This window comes from Poecilia formosa, unplaced genomic scaffold, assembly GCF_000485575.1.
Source record: "Poecilia formosa unplaced genomic scaffold, Poecilia_formosa-5.1.2 Scaffold68, whole genome shotgun sequence".
In the NCBI taxonomy this organism is placed as follows: Eukaryota; Metazoa; Chordata; class Actinopteri; order Cyprinodontiformes; family Poeciliidae; genus Poecilia; species Poecilia formosa.
Window position 1 is genome coordinate 2,330,269 of NW_006800007.1, and position 19,949 is coordinate 2,350,217.

Consider the following 19,949-nt stretch of genomic DNA (forward strand, 5'->3'; position numbering starts at 1 on the left):
TCCTCCCACCTGAAAACCTCACCTGTGGTCTGGTGTAGATCCAAAGGCACTAACTCTCTCCCTGTTATGGCTGTTTTCTGGGCTAGAGCTCTATGGTAACGTTACAAATTAAAATTCAACTCGACGGAGTTGAATTTTAACTCGTTGCAACACCGTGTTGTGATCCCAGTTGGTAGAAATCTGGAAGCTATGGGTTAACCTGATTGAAACATGCTTTATGCTGAGGTTTAAATGTTCCCAGTTTGTATGAACAGATGGTTTCAGTTTTATTTTTTGTCTGACTGTGTTTTCTCTGTTTCTTTTCCATCCAGGGGTTTGAACCAGAGTGGTTGTACACTGGAGAGAATTTTGGCAAGGTCCTGAATACGCTGCTGGCATTCAACTTTGCCACGCAAGGTAACAGTGCTCATCTTTTTCTTTGCTGCAGTTCAATTTGCTTGTCCAAGTGAAAGCTCAACACTCTTAGATTTTTGGCTCTAATGGCAGCAAAAAGAGAAACAAAACATTATGCATAGCGACATTTACTTTGTTTTTATCCAATAGCGAATGATTTATTGGACCTTTACTGCACCCAATTGTTTTAAGGAATGAGAAGCTGTTCACACTATTGAATAGCTTCATGTCAGCTGTTTGAATGGGATTCTTCTGTCTGTAAGAGTAATAAAGTCCCTATGGTATTTTTAGATTTATGCTAAGAAGTCTCCATTTCTCTCCAGGAGTAGTAGGCTTCCTAATTTTGTCTGTTTTGTCATTAGAGGTCTAGATCACTTTTATTTAATGCACATAAACAAAACTTATTGATACTAATCCTTTAAGGATTCAACATTGTGATCATGACAGTTATGATAATGTTTATTCAGTATATTCATTGTATTTTTGAGACAATGTATGAAAGTCTAAACATAAACTTTCGCTAAATTTAGTTGTTTTCAAGCGCTTAAGCCACTGTTATAATTTTTTTTCGTTGCTCTCTTTACAGAGTAACATTGTCAGTATACCAAGCTCTTGTTTGTTGGTTAATTAGGTGAGCTGTCAGCTAATTTAGGTAGTCAGTCTGTATTTTGGGGTTTCCCTAATGGGAGTGATGGGTTGTCCATGCAGTTCATGTCTAGATTTTCAAAAACTGAACTTTTATGTATTTTAAAGGAAAAAAACAGCAACAGTAGAATCCTTCTTTCAGTAATCTGACTGGGAGTGTGCAGAAACAGGTGTGGGAGGGGCAGCGGTGTTTGACTGTGTGTTTGAAAACGGGTCATTCTGATACAAACTCTTCAACAATCTTTGAAACCGTAAATTTTACATACTTCAGCATACCTTGATGCATTAATTAGCCCATGCTTGACATACGTACAACAAATTAAGGAATTATTATTATTATTATTATTATTATTATTATTATTATTATTATTATGATCTGGAAATTGCGAAATAAGATTTTTTTTTGGTCGATGAGCAAAAAAGAACATTAGTAAATGAGTTGACACTACACTGAGGGTTTTGGCTGCATGTCTCTCTGGGTTACAGATGGGCAGCTTGCATGGCAGTGTGTGCTTGTGTCACGCTGTGTGCCATTTTTATTCATGCTTTAATGCACCTCAGACAGTATCCTGTGACCTCATGTGTGTGTAATATTGTAATAAATGTGGTACGAAGGTGAAAATACTGTTGGAATTTGAAACGCCATACAAATCCTGGACTAGCTGCTTCACTGAGGAGTCTTTGTTTGGAGTCTGTCAGATAAAAGTAATACATTAAAGTGATTCAAACACACCACCAACTGTTTAGGTTGTAGATGTTTAGATATCATCAGTTTTTTTTTTTTTTTTTTTTTGTACAATTCATTTCTTAAAAAACTCCAATCATTTTCATTAAATAAATACATCAACCATCCATACAGCATTTCGATTTTTGTAAAAAGTAATTATAATAAAATAATGATTAAGCTTGTAATAACATATGTGTGCAGTATTTTTTAAAGTTGATTCACATGTTGTTTGCCCTTGATGAATTGATGAATTGAATGAAAAAATGACTGTGCCGCAATGTGAGGAGCTGAAACTTCATTTTACTCTGATCGCTGGGGAATAAAAAGATTTGCAGTCGATTTGCCAGTGTTTGAAGACGGTTGGTCGGGAGGTTTACCAATCAGACTTTTTCATGTGATATCGATTATTTTTATATATATTTTTTTAAGTCTGACCAGTTCTGACCAATTCTGGTCACTGTTTTTTCTAAAAATGAAAAGAAGCGTCTAACCCTTAACCTTTTATGTGATTTTTATTGAACTGAAACAAGTGCATTTGTAGACCAAAAATGTTGGTAGCTATAAATTTTGATGCAATTAATCAATTGGGGGAAAATAATCAGATATTAAGTGTTTGTGATTAATTCTGAATCAAATCTATGGCTGACTGATTGGTGCATCTTGTAATTGATCAAATATTAATTATTGCAATCTAATGTGAGATCATTGCTATGTAGTATCCTTACATGTTTCTTGCTTTGTTTGTTTCCTGAAATGTATGTAAAAAAGTGGTGACCACTAAACAGACGGGGTTGTTGGGCTTCGCTGTGCAGACGGGTTCACATATGGGATTTATGAGTTCCACCTGTCACTGCCTTCAGCGTCTGATAACAATCATTTTTAAGTATGATGTATGCCGGCATATGGAAAGCAGAGGCTCTCCTGCTTTTTCCCATCTAAATCATATCAGAGTCTCATGAATTCAAAATGATGTGCTGATGAAACAAGATTACACAAAATATATTGCTGTTTTACTGTCAGTAAGAGAAAGTTCCCCTGAGGTTTATATCCTCGCACCTTTAATGTTTATTTGATCCAATTTTAGGTTTGAAAGGTTAATTGTGCATCACATTCCTTTCTCATCCCTTGTAATTTGAAAAAGCATCAAACAACAAACTTGGGTGGCTTCCAGTTGGCATGAAATGAGTTTCCTTCTGCGAGTGCTTCTGCTTGCTCGCCTGTGTCTGTTTTATTCCAAATAAAGGAAGGTTACTGCTCAGTGCACTGGCAGAACTGCTCTCATACTGCAGGGCAGCTGATATCTACTGACTTTAAATCAAAGATCCTCTGCAGCAGTGGGTGACTTATGACACAGAGCTAGAGCTGACATAAATCTGATTTTGATTTTTTTTTTTTTCCCCTCCATTGGCTCTGCCTGTGCAATAAAATTGCTATCAGACAAGAGCAGCTTTGGAGAAAATATGATCCGAGAGCAACATGGATGCTGCACAAGCACAATCTCTGATGTTGTTTATTTGAAGGCTGCTCTTTGTTTCGCTGCTTGTTTATTCCAGGCTTGTAATGTCAGTTTTGGTTAAATCCGATTATCCTGTGAGTAATCATAAATTCGTAGGCTTTGTTTGCTCGCTGCCTTGGAGCGGGGCAGAGCAACAGAGCGTTATTAACATGAATTATCTTCAGGTTGTCATCCTCCACTGTGGCTGTGCACCTGCGTGACGTGTTTGTGAACCTTTTCCAGGTGAGAGCACTGAAATGTAACCTTAATTTGAGGCTTCCTGTTTCGTCCGTGTCTGTGCGTAGATTGTGCTGTGGAGCGATGTCCTCAGTCCGGTTCGTCCTCTCCTAATCAGACGACGTCTTCACACGCGCTGTCCTCCACCAGATCCAAAGGGTCTCTGCGCAGACAATCTAAATCAGTGGTATGATTTCTCTTTATTTTCAGCTATATTTAATATTTTTAAGATGAAACAAGATGAAAGTCTTTCACCAAGGAGCTTGCATGTTCTCCCTATACATATATGGGTTTTCTCCAGGTACTCCTAGCTCCTCTCAAAGTCCAAAAACATGACTGCTGGGTCAATTATCGTAAATCGTCCATGTGTATGATGGGATGCTTAAATATGTTTTAGAGGTTTTTCTTAAGCCAATTTGTTGAAAATGCTAAAATATATTCTGAGATGGCTTTGCAATTCCTTTATATGAAGAAATAATTTCCTAAATAAAGTTCTGGGGGAAAGGCAGTAATAAGTAGAAAATGTAGATGAAGTACATATTTTATGTATCAACCAATATCTGCTTCTTCAGGTTGGTAAGAGACTAAATAAATGTAACCTACTAACCTTGATGATCATGACTCATTTTATTTTGAGAAATTTTAAATAACAAGTTGAGCTGCCGTAATATCACTTAAATTAATGAAAAGAGTTTTAGTGTTGCATTCAAGACAACTTAGCCTGCTTTATGTTCAATAAACTTACTAACTTTTTGACCTTTCTGTTCCAGTCTGATTCATTTTCTCTGTTTAAGCTTTTAAGTCGGTGTAGTTGCTCTACTGGACGACTTTATTTTTCTCAGATGTTATAGTCAAATCAAGGCATTGTTTGTTGACTGTCTTTAGTCATCACTAATTACTGGATTGGTCTCAACTTGCTTTGATGAACTTTTTAAGCACAACACCCAATAACACCTTTACACATCTATGATTAACTGCATTGAGACAGACTATGCTTAGCTTTGTTCTGCGTTTTCTAAATCAAATGTGGTCTTTGGATTTAGTTTATTGCAAGCCCAACTCAGACTTGGCGCGGCCATTATTTATCCTGGCTGTCTGTGCAAAGTAAACAGCTTTAAATATGACCAGCATTAAAGTTTATGACTGTTTTAAATCCTTAATCAACTCTACATGCAAAGCATGTGACAGGGAGGTGTTGACAAGTAGCAGACTGTCACCTCACAGTGTTTCAGGAAAATCACTAACAAATTCAGAATATTAACACCGTTGATAGATTAAAATCAACCGGAGCTCGGTGTGGATGTGAAGACACCAGAGGAAAACATTTTACCGTCTGACAATCAGCTGTTTAATATATAAGTTCACTAGAAAAATAATAGGTTGTTTAATTTGGGAAGCACATACCTTTATATGTAAAGCTCAAATTCTGCTATAGTGCATGTAATCAAAAAGTAATTGGGACAAAAAAATTAAACTACAGAGAAAGCTCATCAGGAGTGAAGCTTATTTACCTATTTATTTAATTGCACTTAGTTTTTAAACTTTTATTAAGAAAATATGATGATTATTTTATTTATTTATTTTTTTTTTCATTTTCAAACAACGTGGAATTTGTTGTTACATAATTTATGTTTACTGAATGATACTAATCTGAATCACTTTTGGGATTCAGATTAGAAAGTAACCAGTCAGTCCACAAGAGGTCAGAATCTGCAAAGTTTCCTTTGGTATCAACCAGGAAAAACGTGAGCACCGCGTTTCTAGTTTAGATCGCCTAACTAATCGAGGTGGGAAATTATCTGCAATCAGTCTCGACTGGATTCACATCCGTCCAAATAGATTATAGAGGACAGATGTTGGTGAAAGCTCTACATCACTTTTTTTTATCTAGTAAATGTCTAATTGTGAAAATATAGGCATTATTACCGGTAATATCTCACCAGTATGTTACCATGTGCAGACATAAATCTTTACTGAAACTGTGGAAACACTAGTTTTGCTGGTGACTGGACCTGACCCAGCTGTTCAAACAGGAAATGTCTGAAAACGGCGGCGGCGGGCAGGTGATGGTGAAGGCCCGCTTCAACTTCAAGCAGAACAACGAGGACGAGCTGTCCTTCAGCAAAGGTGAAGTGATCATCGTCACGCGGCAGGAGGACGGCGGGTGGTGGGAGGGGACGCTCAACGGCAAGACGGGCTGGTTCCCTAGCAACTACGTTCGAGAGATCAAACCATGCGGTGAGTTTAGTTTCCCTTCTCTGACAATAATCCCGTCTTTCAGCTTTGATAGCATTGGTCTGAAAATGTTGAATTTTATGCATTTAATGGACTCAGTCAATTAAGTGGTCCATTTAATGGACTCCTAGTGCATTAAACTCTCCAATACAATTGGAGAGTTTTCACTTTTGCTTATAATGCTCATATATAGCTTGACTGAGAATAATTTAATGACATAATTGAAGTTAGAAATGGTGATGATGTAGCTTGTTTGGTAAATATATTCTGTTATTGTCTCTGAATTCCTCCTCAGAAAAACCACTATCTCCTAAAGGAATTCCTCTGACCAAGAACTATTTCAGTGTGGTGAGTTTCCATCAAATGTTATTAAAAATACACATTCAGGTGTAAAATAGATGATCTATTCCTACTTAAATTGGCTAAAATCAAACAAAGGTGTATCAGCCCTGTTTTAAATTCAGACATTTGATTTAGTGTCCTGCTTGCTGTTGAAGGGAGAGTAAACATCATGGTGAAATCAAAACCTGCAAATAGAAGATTGTAGCAGCTTATCCCACTGGTTAAGAACTTAAAGAGGCCTCAGAAGAATTTCAAATCAGTTGTTATGCTGTACAAAAACTAATCTATGAGTGGGAAGCAATCAAAATAACTGCCAACTTGCCCAAATCGGGCCATTCAAGCGAGTTTACCTCGACAGTGGACGGCAAGATGCTAAAAGAAACATCTGAAAACCCTAAAATTTCATTATGGGACCTACAACAAACTGTACATATTTAACTTCCATGAGAGCTGTGCAAGGAGGAACCATAATTTGCTCTTAAAAACATGATGGCCTGACTCAAGTTTGCCCAAGCAAGTGTAGACAAGGACTTGGGCTTCTGGAAAGTTTGTTCTTGGACATATGAGTCTGTAATTCAATTATTTGGACTCTTGAACAAAGTAAATGCAACTTTTTAGAAAAAGAACATTGTGGTAGAAATCTCATGGTTTGGGCCTGGACCTACTGCAGGTGCCCGTAATACATTTCTTAAATTTATTTTTTGTTTAATGAGTAAAACAGGATTAACCTTTGATTTTTAGTGGGGCTGGGAGTTCAGAAAAAAATAATTAATTAAATTAACGTACTAACGAAATAAATGGCACATAAATGGATAAATAACTCTTAATTTGCCACAGGTTGGCCATTTTTATAAGTTATTTTCAGAACATGGAAGGTTTTTATAAGATCAGATTATTTTAAATATTCTCTCTGTTTTGTTTTTCACAGGTGGTTCAGGACATCTTGGATCATGAGCGGGAGTTTGTTAAAGAGTTACAAACTGTGCTCACTTGTTACCTCCGACCCCTGCAAGCTAGCGACAAGTAAGAACAAAACAATGACATGGGTCCATTACTGGCTCTTACACTAGAAGTCTGAATTTTGACCTATCCTTTTGGGTAATTGAAAAAAATAAAAAAATAATATTGGTAGCAATATATTTATCACAAGTAAAGTCATGGTGAAGGTTTGTACACCATCTTTCACTTTCAGTTTTTAAGTATGAAGATTAGTGAAGTGCAACTTTGGATAAATAACAGATCATTTCTGTTATTTAACTAAGTTGTTGGTTCTGAGGAAATTTAGAGTATAAATAGCAGTCAGGAGCTGCACAATTAAATCTATTTAGCAAGAGTTGGCTCCTCTGTGAAAGCAGAAGTTGTGCCAGTTTTTTGGTCTGAGTTTTGAGGTGTGTTTTAATATATTGCCATGAAACAAAGACCTCAGCTATGACTTTGGAGAAGCAATAAAATAATTTGTTGCCCATCAATCTAAGAAGGAGTGTAAAGCAATATTTGTCAACTAAAATCCATCATCTTATAGTGAGAAAAATTATTTACAAATGGAAACGTTCTAGTTGGCTCCCAATCTTACAGAAGTGATGTTTCAACTTGAAGTTACGCAGTGCAAGGCTAAGAGGGACTGGAACAAACCCAAAGACCAAAGACTAGACCCTTAAAGACATAAGTTAGAGTTGGTGAACAGCCTCTTTTCTTTAAAATATTAATGGCAACAATGCTCAGTTCTGCTAATTTAGCAAACCAACAGTTTAGCAAAAAAGCTACATTTGATGTTAGTGGGATCGTTGGAGACTTTGTCATGAAAAAACATTTCATTGAGGGAAATTTTATTTATTTGCAATTGATTTCATTGGTTCAATATTCACCAAAAATATCACAAGGCAATGCTTTCCAAATATCTTGCAGCAGCAAACTAAATGTATCCAAATGAAGCATATTTTACTGTCAGGCACAGAGGTGAAAGGCAGAGAAACTGGGTCATGAACCAGGACGATGACCTGAAGCACAAGACAATCTCATGTCAAAAAGGAAAAAAAACAAGACTGAAGATAGAACTTTTTTAACCAATATCAGTCTGATTAAAATACTGTGGTGTGACCTAAATGCATTTGTGTAAAAATAATCTACTGCTCACAGATATGTATAGTGAGCAAAGCTTGTCCATAATGATGTGAGAGGTTACAGAAAAACTGAAGTTGTTGCTCTTAAAGGTGTTTTTATAAGCTGCTGAATCATTGCATGCCATTTTTTCACACACCACTTCTCCATTTTGCTTCAGTAAAAAAATAAAAATAAAAAAACAGGGTATGATATGTTACACGTTGTTATTCCTCTGAGGTTGAATCAATCTAATTTTATTCCCAGAGAAAAACGAGTCTTTTTTTTCTCCACCATGTTCTAAAATATAAAACTTTAGAAGTGATTTAAAAGTTACTACAATGATGGCAAAAGTTACCATAGTTTAGAACAGTCTGGATTAATTTTCACATTGTTTTCTAATATTTAACTTTCATTAATAAGTCACATTTTAGAAAAGGCTGACTGTTGTCCGTGTTCATGCTCACTCCTGCGTGTTCAGGTTAAGTAGTGGAGACAGCGCCACCTTGTGTGGGAACCTGGAGGAGATCCTCACCTTCCAGCAGGGACTGTGTTCAGCTTTGGAGGACTGCACCAAGTAAGTCTAATCACTGATTTATCTCTTCAAACTGTGTTTGTGGAGTTTAATAGACCAGAAGACGACAAATACGTGTGATCATTTCCTTTTATGTACATTTAACACTGTAGAGTTCTGCAAAGCTTCTCACATGTGCATTTTTGCAATCACTTCCTTCCGTCTAGACGCCTCTGGTTGTGCTTCTTTGTACAAGTGCCACCTTGCAAAGTGTGTGAATGTGTAATATCACAGTTACTGTAATGTTAGACAAGTTTATATGAACAATGTGTCAGCTCTTGGAGCATTTATTCACAGCTGAGAAAATTCCCCTTCACTGTTACTTACAAACTGGTGCCAGAATAAGCTCTTAAAGTTTTGCTGTTACATGACAAATGTGTATTTTTAACACAGAATATTTCATTTCTAATTTTTGTGTTAAATATTAATATTTAAATATGAAATGAACATTTAAAAAAACAGTTTAATGTTAAACTTTGAAACGGACGTCATGAATAATGACAAGAGGGAAATTATTTTAAATGTTCACGGCTTTCCAGGTTTACTTCTTGAACCGGTCCTGTGTTTCTTCCTCTTCATATTTTTAACTCTTCCTCTGAATTTCCAGAGTCGCAGAGGGGCAACAGAGAGTGGCAGGATGCTATTTAAATCTCATGAGTCAGATCAAGAGTCTGTACCTGAATTACTGTTCGAGCCATCCATCAGCCGTCTGCATCCTCACTGATCACAGGTCAGCCCCTGCACACAAAAACAGCACAAAAATCAGCAATTTACAATCAAAGCAGAACTTCTGTATGAAGGTTACTATGGTGTCATATGAAAGGTTAAATATGTCCAGATTTTCAATATCAGGCTATAAATTAAGTCAAATGTTTTTTTTTAATTGTTCATGCATGCTACTTTTTTTAAAAAATGTGAAATGTGTTTGCAACAGTTATTTTTTCCACAATTTTTAGCTCTGACTGAGGAGAATAAGTTTTGTTTTGATGTACTTAGGGAAGTATACATGCAATAATCCTAATTTTATCCAAGGCATTCTGCCATCCCCACAAAACTGCAATAAAATCCTACTCCTGCAAATGGCTTGTTGTATATTTCAGCAATAATAACAACCACCTTGTTACATTATTTCTTACCAGTTCATTAGGTTTTCGAAATTAAAGCTTTGTTTAAAACCTTCACTGTTTTTAATTGTTAGTTAAACCTTGGTGTTAGTAAATATTTTTGCAGCTTATTATCTTACAGTAATAGTAGCAGTATAAGCAATAAAATTAGGTCTCCTTGCAGAGGTTGCACTAGATATTCTCATTATCCATCATTTTTACTGACAGCGCCCCAAAATCCCACCATATTATACTTTTACCTGTCACTTTAAAAAAAGATATTAACAATGACGTATTCAGCTGCATTTAATTTTTTCATCCACTTTAATAGTTTAATAATTTTATAGTATGCCACCGACATAAATCTGAATTAACTTCTATATACACATTAAATTGAACTCCACATACTGAAAACCTGAAAAAAAAAAAAACTAGTGAAAACATTTACCTCTCATAGAACCTAAAAATCTCCCATAGTGTTCAGATAAACTGGTAAAAAGCTCTATCCATTAACTTGTCAAATATTTTCTAATTTCAGTGGGAAAGAAATATATTTCATTCAAACAGGAAGACGTTTCATTAGACCGGAAGTTGTAATTTTTAAACTGAACTCGTTCTGGTTAGCTTCACGCGAACGCGGATGAATCGGGTATAAAACTGTACGTTCGTGTTTCTGGTGAAGGACACTTAACGGTCTCAGCTTTGAAAACGGTTGGTTAAAAAAACAGAAAAAAACCATCTAGCCTGTTAACGGTCTAACTGTTTTTTAACCGTCAAGCCGGGGACGATATTTCTGTGGAGCTAACATGTCTGGAAAACAGCAGAGTCGCGGCGGATGGAGGAAAACTTTATGGAATCCAGAAACGAGAAAGTTTTTCGGGCGAACAGGGGAGAGTTGGCTTAAAATCTCCGCGTACTACGTGATTTTCTACGCATTCCTCGGTGGGATTTTCATCGGGACCATTCTGGTTTTGCTAATGACGTTAAGTGCGTACAAACCCAAATACCAGGACAGAATTGTTCCCTCAGGTCTGTCATTCTCACCCTACGCCGCCAACTTTGACATCATTTTCAAGAAGGACGACCCGTCTTCATATGAGAAGTATGTCAACAGCTTGAAGAAGTTTATTGAGCAATATAATGATGAGAAGCAGACTGACGACATGAAATTCGAGGATTGTGGAGCCATCCCGAAGTCATACACTGAACGCGGCGAACTGGACAGTAAAGCAGGACAGAGGAAAAGTTGCCGTTTCAGCAGAAGGGAGCTGCAAGACTGCTCCGGGCAAAACGACACCACCTTTGGCTTTAAGGAGGGAAAGCCGTGCCTCATTCTCAAGCTCAACAGGATGATCAATTTCAGACCTACACCTCCTTCCAGCAACGATTCGCTTCCAGATGCTCTGAAAGGCAAATCCTTTGATAACTTAATGCCCGTTCACTGCACGAATAGGTTTGAGGTAGACAAAGGCAAGATCGGAGAGATCAAGTACTTTGGCTTCGCGGGGCGCGGAGGTTTCCCTCTCCAGTACTACCCTTACTACGGCAAAATGCTGCATCCCAATTACCTGCAGCCTCTGGTGGGCGTCAAGTTCACCAACCTCACCATGAACAAGGAGCTCAAGATCGAGTGCAGAGTGTACGGGGGCGGCTACGAGAAGGGCAGCCTTGATGGATTATTTTACGTTCACCTCACTGTGAAACAGTGACCCCAGACACGACATGGTGGCAAAATAAAAAAGAAAAAAAAAAAACGTAGAAAGATATTCAAGAGTTCAGATAACTTATATTTGATTTTTCGTGTTTTCTTACCAGAATTAAAATAGAATCTAAAATACAGGGCGGTAGCAATAGCAAATACTCTTTCTACACTTAATGATTGGGGTGGCGGGGGATGACTGGGATGTTCATCGATTATTGTAAAAACTTGCAGTTTCACTACTGATATGTAGCCAGCTGTGTCTCTGTCGCCATGGTGTTTCATCCTTATGTGGTTTATATATTGAAGTGTCCAGGCTTTGTAGGGTCCTCTGTTTTATTTTTACTTTAGTGCTCCATGCCTGGGCAGCTGTTCATTTATGTGAGTGCGTAGAGGTTTTGTCAGTGTGTTTAGACTCTGTTGTACCTTTAAGGTGTTAAGATGTTTGTGTTATGTTTTGTTTTCATAAATTTTCCTTATTCAAGTTTGCCATAGAAGAATGTTTGTTCACGTTTTGTTCAGCTTCACAATAAAATTGGTTTTGGATAGGATTTTACTTCAATAACATTTGTTCTTTCTACTGGTATAAGTTTCATATCAATAAGACAATAGACAGGGATACATATATTGGCAGGCTATTGATTAGAATAATTAATAATACATGTTTTGGCTCCCACTGCTAAATAAAGAGTAAAGAATGAAATAACTTTTTGCACATAACCACACTTCTCTTAACTGCTGGTATGAGTTAGAATAATATTTGGGGAAAATAGATGGGGCATGCAGATATTGGCAGGCACAAAATCCAACACATGCAACCCCTGGCTAACATGGAGAAATAGAGTTAAGAGTGAAATAACCTTTTCTACATAATCGCACTTGTTCTATGAACTGATGGTATGAGTTTCACATCAATAGGATAATATTAGATAGACAGGGGATGCAAATATTGGCAGGCTAATAATTTACTTTGCCAAAAAATGCATCCCCCTGCTAACTTGGAGAAATAATGAGTTAGGAGAGATTTCACTTTTTCTACATAATCATACTTGTTCTCTGAGCTACTGGTATAAGTTTAATATCAGTGGGACAATAGACAGGGGATGCAGATATTGGCAGGGTCATAAAATATGTCCCCTCCTACATTAATAGACAACAGTTAAGGGTGATGTAAAATTTTATACATAATGGGCCTCTGTTTTGTCATGCATTAAATTATTACGGTGTTACAAGAAGAAGCAGGGAATTGCAAACCATTAGCAGAGAACACATTCCTCAGATACTGACTGTAAAACATTCAACTCATATGTCTCAATAAAGGTGTCAAAAGCGTATTTATTTCAATTAATCTTAACACGCATTTTGTAGCAGCAATCTCTGACCCATATTTTCCCAATCAAAATATCGGTGTCTGCTCAGCTACCCGCTGAACGCCTTACATAAGCAGTGGTATTATTGACCAATATTTGGCTTCAACAGGATCAACAACGCTTTCTGTCCACCAGCTTAGCATACCACTGGCAGCTTCAGTCTGCGGTGAAGAGAGCCAACGTTAGCTCCTCTTAAAGATAGCTTCGCGGATACCTGGTGCATTACGATAATAGAGTAGTGGACGACCTTGCAGGTGAAAATTAAAAAAAACAAAAAACTAATGAAGGGAAATGAGGGGCATAACTGTCAGGAGTGAGTACTAATTACAGACCTTCCATCTCCATACTCTATATCCAGAATAAATATTTTATTATTTTACTGCAGGGTTTTGGTTAAGGATTCAAAGTTCCTCACAATGCAAATCCAGGATATGCGTTTGTCATTTTCAAAAGTGTTTTTCTTCAAAATCCTAAGAGGTGACAGGAAAAACTCTTAACGTTATGTTAAAGGATAATTTCTAGTATAACCAGAATGAATATTTAATAACTGCACTGTAGAATTTTGGAGATAGACGCATAGCATCTCATAATGGCATTCGAGACCATGCATTTTTCCCATTTCATTTTTTTTCTTCTTCCAAATCCTCAGAGGTGACAACAAACTCTCTTTGGATTATATCGAAGGGTTACCAGAATTAGTATTTCATAATTTTACTGTACACTTATTGAGATAGATCCAGGTGTAGACTATCATAATAATTATTCAGACCATGCTCATATAATTTTTCCTATAAGTATAGCTTGTTGTCAAAACAAGATGAAATTATAAACATCTTTCCTCTACACATATTTTTAATGTAAGTACCTTGCAAATGCATTTTCTTTTTTTTTTTTTTACAAGATAAAATAAATGGAAAAACATGACAAAGAAATGATTAACAGCTGTCTAACAAATGCAACTTCTTCACTTCTAAATAATCATGCATCATACTTAAACCTAAACTACTAAATCAGTCTAACATTGACACACCAGGCAATCCCAGTCCTTTCTCTTTGGGTCTGTCAGTTTAGCTGGATCCATGTGCAGGCCTTGCAAATGTTACGTCTGTTTGCTGCCGTCACATTGAATCTGTAGACTTTCCCCACGTCTAGGTCTATCTCCGAAAGTGTAAAGGAAAATTATGAGATACTGTGACTTAGTGCAGGTGATTCTGTAATAAAATCCAAAGTGAGTTTGTTGTCACCTCTGAGGAAATTGAGAGAAATCAAATCCTGAAAATCACACAGCTGACTTTGGGTGCATCTCCAAAAAATCTTCAATAAAATTATGAATGATGGGGGTGTGTTGTGATGGTGCAGGGGTTGGGCGCGGCCCACATGTCCTCGGTGCGGTCGTCGCAGGTTCGGTTACTAGCCTGGTGGTGCCTTTGCCGCGTGTCTTCCCCTTCTCTCGTGGGTTTCCCGACAGGAAACCCACTTTCCTGTCGGTTAACTGCCAAATGAAGGCCACTAGAGCCAATAAAACACAAGAAAAGTAATTACATTATGAATGACTTATTTTGCTTTTAGAATGTGATCCTTTAATGTATTCTAAAGAAAGTTAATCACCTTGTTGGATTTGAAATTAATTCCTGAAAATGAGTTATATTCATATCCCGTATAAGCATTGTGAGGCACTTTGACATGGTATTTCTCCAAAGTCATACAGTAAAATTATGAAATATGTATTCTGGTTTTAGTATAGGCCATCTACCAAAAATAATTCAAAAAGTTTGTTGTCACCTCTTCAAAAGATTTGAGAAATACATTCCTGGAAATGAGACTGTGTATGCTGCATCGGTATTATGAGCTACATTGTATTTCTCCAAAACCGTACAGTTAAATTGTGAATTTTAAGTAAAATTATTCTGATCATAGTAGAGGCGACTCTTTTAGCATAATCTTACCTCTGATTTCTTAGAATTAGTTTCTTTCCCCTCCCCCCTTGTCTTCATGTGCAACTACTTCTCGTAATTCACCATGTATACATGGGATACTACATTGCCTCTGATTTTCTCTAACTTTTATACCAGAGACTTTAGCATTGGATTCATAAACGTCATACGTTGAAAAAAAAAATGCATGACATTTTTCCATTATAAAAATGGATAAATGAAGTTGCATCAAGGAGTGACATCTCCACTAAAACAGATTTTCAGTCTACTTAGCCTGATCATAAGCTTTACAATATGAATTAAGAATGAGCAGATGTTAAGAGTATCAACAATACATTTTATTTATAATGCACTTTACATTTATAAAAATCTAAGTGCTACAATCAATAAGACAAGTAAACATTTTATTGAACAGAATTTCATCTAAAACCTATTTAATTATGAAGCTGAACAAACTATGAACAAAATATTCTTCTACGGCGAACTTGAATAAGAAAATGCATGAAAACAAGACATATAGCACAGTCAACCTAACACCTTAGAGTACCAGGCTAATATTTCAATTTAGTCTGAGCACATTGACAAACACTCTACGAACAAACACACCTGCAGGGACACATTGGACTCTGAAAGCAGACATGAAACAGAATATCATGACACAGCTGGCCTACTAACTCTGGATCCTTCAAAAATATATAGAAACTAGTAAGGATGAAACAAAGACAACTCTATACATCAGTAGTAAAAATGCAGTTTTAAAATAATCAATGAACATCCCAATAACCCCCACCACCACCCTGCCACAATCGACCATTGACTGCAGAAAGAATATTTGCTATTGTGTATTTTACATTCTATTTTAATTCTGGACAGAAAAGAGAGATACAGTCAAAAAACGGTATCTGAACTCTTGAATATCTTTGTACGTTTTTTCCCCCACCATCGTGTCTGGGGTCACTGTTTCACAGTGAAGTGAACGTAAAATACTCCATGACGGCTGTCCTTCTCGTAGCCGCCTCCGTACACTCTGCACTCGACCTTGAGCTCCTTGTTCATGGTGAGGTTGGTGAACTTGACGCCCACCAGAGGCTGCAGGTAATTGGGATGCAGCATTTTGCCGTAGTAAGGGTAGTACTGGAGAGGGAAACCTCCGCGCCCCGCGAAGCCAAAGTACTTGATCTCTCCGATCTTACCTTTGTCTTCCTCCCTCTTATAAGTGCAGAAAACGGGCATTAAGTTAGCAAAGGTTGTGACTTTCAAAGCGTCTGGAAGCGAATTGCTCCTAAAAGGAGGTTGTGGTCTGAAATTGACAATCCTGTTGAGCTTGACAATGAGGCACGGCTTTCCCTCCTTAAAGCCAAAGGTGGTGTCGATTTCCCCGGAGCAGCCTTGAAGCTCGCTTCTGCTGAAACGGCAACTTTTCCTCTGTCCTACATTACTGTCCAGTTCGCCGCGTTCAGTGTATGACTTCGGGATGGCTCCACAATCCTCGAACTTCCTGTCGTCAGTCTGCTTCTCATCATTATATTGCTCAATAAACTTCTTCAAGCTCTCGACGTACGCCTCATATGAAGACGGGTCGTCCTTCTTGAAAATGATGTCAAAGTTGGCGGCGTAGGGTAAGAATGACAGACCTGAGGGAACAATTCTGTCCTGGTATTTGGGTTTGTACGCACTTAACGTCATTAGCAAAACCTGAATGGTCCCGATTAAAATCCCACTCAGGAATGTGTAGAAAATCACATAGAACACGGAGATTTTAAGCCACCTCTCCCTTGTTCGCCCTATAAACTCTCTCGTTTCTGGATCCCATAAAGTTTTCCTCCATCCGCCGTCACTCTCCTGTTTTGCAGACATGTTAGCTCCACAGAAATATCCTCCCCGGTTTACGTTCTGAAACGGTTTGACGGTTGGACCACGGTTCGACCGTTGACAGGCTCTTGTTGTTTTATCTTTATTTTACCAACAGTCTTAAAAGCTTAGACTATTTTAAGTCCTTCACAGGAAACACGAACGGTCAGTTTTGTACCCGACTCCTCCGGGTACTCGTGAAGCTAACCAGAACTAGCTCCGTTTAAAAAGTACCACTTCCGGTCGAACGAAACGTTTTCCCGTTTGACGAAGATTCTTTCCCGTTGAAATGAAACGCCATAATTTTCAGTTGAAACAATAAGAAAATATTTGACTACTTTATATAGAAGGTTTTCAGTAGTTTATATGAAACTTAATCATTAATTTTACAAAAGCTTTTAAACATTTTCACAGTTCTTACCATCAATCAATCAAGTTTATTTGTATGGCACATTTCAGCTGCAAGGCACTTCAAGGTACTAAAAGCACAAAATTTCAAAGTTATAAAGAAAACGCCTTACAATAATTGATCAAGTAGGTTGGTCAGTATTTCATTTATTATGGCTCAGAAGCAATTCTTAACAGGTGGGTTTTTAGTCTTGATTTACTACTTTGTATGAGAGCTTTTCAGTAGGTTATATGAGAGGTAGGCTACATGTTTTCTCTAGTTTAAATGAGAACTTTTCACTGATCTTTGTGCAAAGTTCCCAGCATAGTATATGGAAGAGCTTAATTTTATATGTGTATCAGTAAGAGTCATTAAATTTTGATGAGTGCCATCACCAAAATCAATACACATCAAATATGTTGGTCAATGTTTCATTTATTGTGGTTCAAAAGAAACTCCAAACAGGTGGATTTATAGTCTTGATTTAAAGGAACTCTGTGTTTCAGTTGTTTTGCAGTTTTCTGGAAGTTTGTTCCAGATTTGTGGTGCTTCTCCATGTTTGGTTCTGGGGATGTAGAGCAGGCCAGAACCAGAAGACCTGACTGGTCTGGAAGGTTGATACAATAACTACAGATCTTTAATGTATTGTGCTGTTAAGCTGTTCAGTTTATACATGGAAGTTCATTCTGATCAGCATTCCAGGTGGTAACCCATAAAGAATGGTGCACTCTGTAAAATATATGACATCATTATGAAAGAACATTATACACCAGTTCTGTCAGAAGAAATGGGCCAGAACTTCAGTAAACTATTATGGGAAACTTGTGGAAGGCCACCCAAAACGTCTGAGCGAAGTCGTACAGTTTCAAAACTAAAACCACCAAATATTAAGGAAATCTGTGTAAACGTCTGAATTTAAAGGGGAAAAAAGCTGATGTGAAAAATAACCATTGTCTTGAAGGTTGAAAAACCTAATAATATTTTTGAAAAATACATGGAATTTAAATGATTACATATATATAATATTTTTCAAATTTCTGGAATTTCGCTTGCTTTTGGTTTGCTGTAGTTCTGCTTTTATCCAGAAGGTGTCAGTCTTTCCATCTTTAAATTCAAATGTCTCTTAAGTTCCTCTGAGACGTTACAAAACAGCTTTCTGTGTAAACGTCTCCTTCTCTTCCCCTCATGGCAAAACGCTGTATTTCGATTTATTGTGTGTATTTCAGTAAATGCCTCATAAAGGCAACGTGTTAAACGAAATATGCTATGGTCCAGCCTTGATGAAATAGTTAACATGGATGTGCCATATGAAGTTCTGCTTTGTGCGCACACGCACACACAAACACTTGCTTACAATATGTTGAGTTACACACAGGAAGTTGACTGTTGACAGGATATATAGAGTTGTGGTTATATTGAAAACCAGGCAGGCAGATTTTTTCACAGTAAACACATTTGCTTTTCCTCTGCAAGTGCCTTCTTGTTCTGTTTTACTCATTGGTTCAAATTGGTAGAGCTGCTGCAGGATTATGTGTGACTCTCTTCTTTGGATCATGGAAACTCATTGAAGTTGTTCCATTTGAAACACATAGGGAAGATTGCAGGGAATTACACATAAGCCCCATGAAACAAATCCATGTTCTAATTTGCATCATGATTGTTCTTTTTTTTTTTTTTTTCCACTTGTTTAATGTCATAACAATGAAGCATAGGTGTTATATGGAAGTCTCACTTACAGGGAGAGCTAATTTTAATTTGAGAGGGAAAGAATGTTGCAGCATTTTGCTGAAGTGTTTCATCATTTCAACAGTTTGGATTGTATTTCTTGTTTATTTGTTGTTATTTATCACCACTTTGTAGTTGTTCGCAAACAACAAAATGGTGTTTTTGTGTGTTCAATAGTGATGAACTGGGTAAGTTCATTGAGAGCCAGGGAGCAAGCCCTTCAGGCATCCTGACCCTGACCACCAGCCTCAGTAAGCCCTTCATAAGGCTCGACAAATACCCAACACTGCTGCAGGAGCTGGAGAGACACGTGGAGGTACAGAAGAATGTATATCCAAATTATATGTCCATGTCCAGGATATTGGTGACTGAAAAAGAACCAAAAAATACAACTCACATCTTGAGTAACACTCTGCATTGGTTTGATGTTCTCTTAAAAGCTAACAGGATCAACCTGCCGTCTCAAAACTTTCTAAATTGCAATCAGTGTTTACTTAATTAGAAATAGTTTTACATATTGGGATTTATGTGAACATAAATTAAAGATAGAACAGTTTAAGCAGTCATTATGAATATACAAAGATTCTGTTTGATATTTCAACACCTTTGTGTGTTAATTTGCTGTTCAGACCAGATAATCTACATTTATGCTTTTTTTCCCCTATGATGACAAAAAAAAAATTCTAACTCCTGTCATTATTTGAAGTGAAATCATTTTCATTAAGATTAAATATAGAAACAGAGAAGAGAAACAGGCCTCTGTCACAGATCCTCCACTGTGCTACACAACAGTGAGTTTCGACTTTTCCACATTGTTGAGTTTTATTTGCAAGTTGTTAAAACCTCAATCCAATTCTCATAATGGTTCCAGTTAATAGGTTGGACTTTTCCTGGATTTCCTCTCAAAGAAATGCTTGCTGAATGACACCTTATGTTTATGCAGATGTTTGTTTCTTTACATCATAGGAAGCTCATCCAGACTATGGGGACATCATAAAAGCAACAGCTGCGTTTAAGAGTCTAGTGGTAAGTCATTGCTTAACCTTTTATTAACCGGCAGGTCTCACTTTCATATATCCACCTCAAACCTCAGGCAGTATCTCATTCTGTCATGGTGTGTTTCATTAATCACAA

General features: G+C 37.2%; 3 protein-coding genes across 4 annotated transcripts in view; 2 read left to right on the forward strand and 1 right to left on the reverse strand.

Moving 5' to 3' along the window:
- Nucleotides 1-19,949, forward strand: part of arhgef6 (Rac/Cdc42 guanine nucleotide exchange factor (GEF) 6) — a 40,888-nt gene that overhangs the window by 5,903 nt on the left and 15,036 nt on the right. For both annotated transcript variants that reach the window (XM_007555140.2, XM_007555141.2), the window contains exons 3-11: nt 312-396; nt 3,566-3,684; nt 5,531-5,735; nt 6,028-6,080; nt 7,003-7,097; nt 8,653-8,748; nt 9,353-9,475; nt 18,993-19,131; nt 19,782-19,841. In XM_007555140.2, the coding sequence (XP_007555202.1) occupies nt 312-396; nt 3,566-3,684; nt 5,531-5,735; nt 6,028-6,080; nt 7,003-7,097; nt 8,653-8,748; nt 9,353-9,475; nt 18,993-19,131; nt 19,782-19,841 (975 nt within the window). The remainder of the gene's footprint in view (nt 1-311; nt 397-3,565; nt 3,685-5,530; nt 5,736-6,027; nt 6,081-7,002; nt 7,098-8,652; nt 8,749-9,352; nt 9,476-18,992; nt 19,132-19,781; nt 19,842-19,949) is intronic.
- LOC103140152 (sodium/potassium-transporting ATPase subunit beta-233-like) lies at nt 10,431-12,109 on the forward strand. The gene has a single exon (XM_007555139.2). The coding sequence runs from the start codon at nt 10,655-10,657 to the stop codon at nt 11,555-11,557; it is 903 nt and encodes a 300-aa protein (XP_007555201.1). The 5' UTR covers nt 10,431-10,654; the 3' UTR covers nt 11,558-12,109.
- Nucleotides 15,171-16,940, reverse strand: LOC103140151 (sodium/potassium-transporting ATPase subunit beta-1-like). Its single transcript, XM_007555137.2, has one exon. The coding sequence runs from the start codon at nt 16,706-16,708 to the stop codon at nt 15,806-15,808; it is 903 nt and encodes a 300-aa protein (XP_007555199.1). The 5' UTR covers nt 16,709-16,940; the 3' UTR covers nt 15,171-15,805.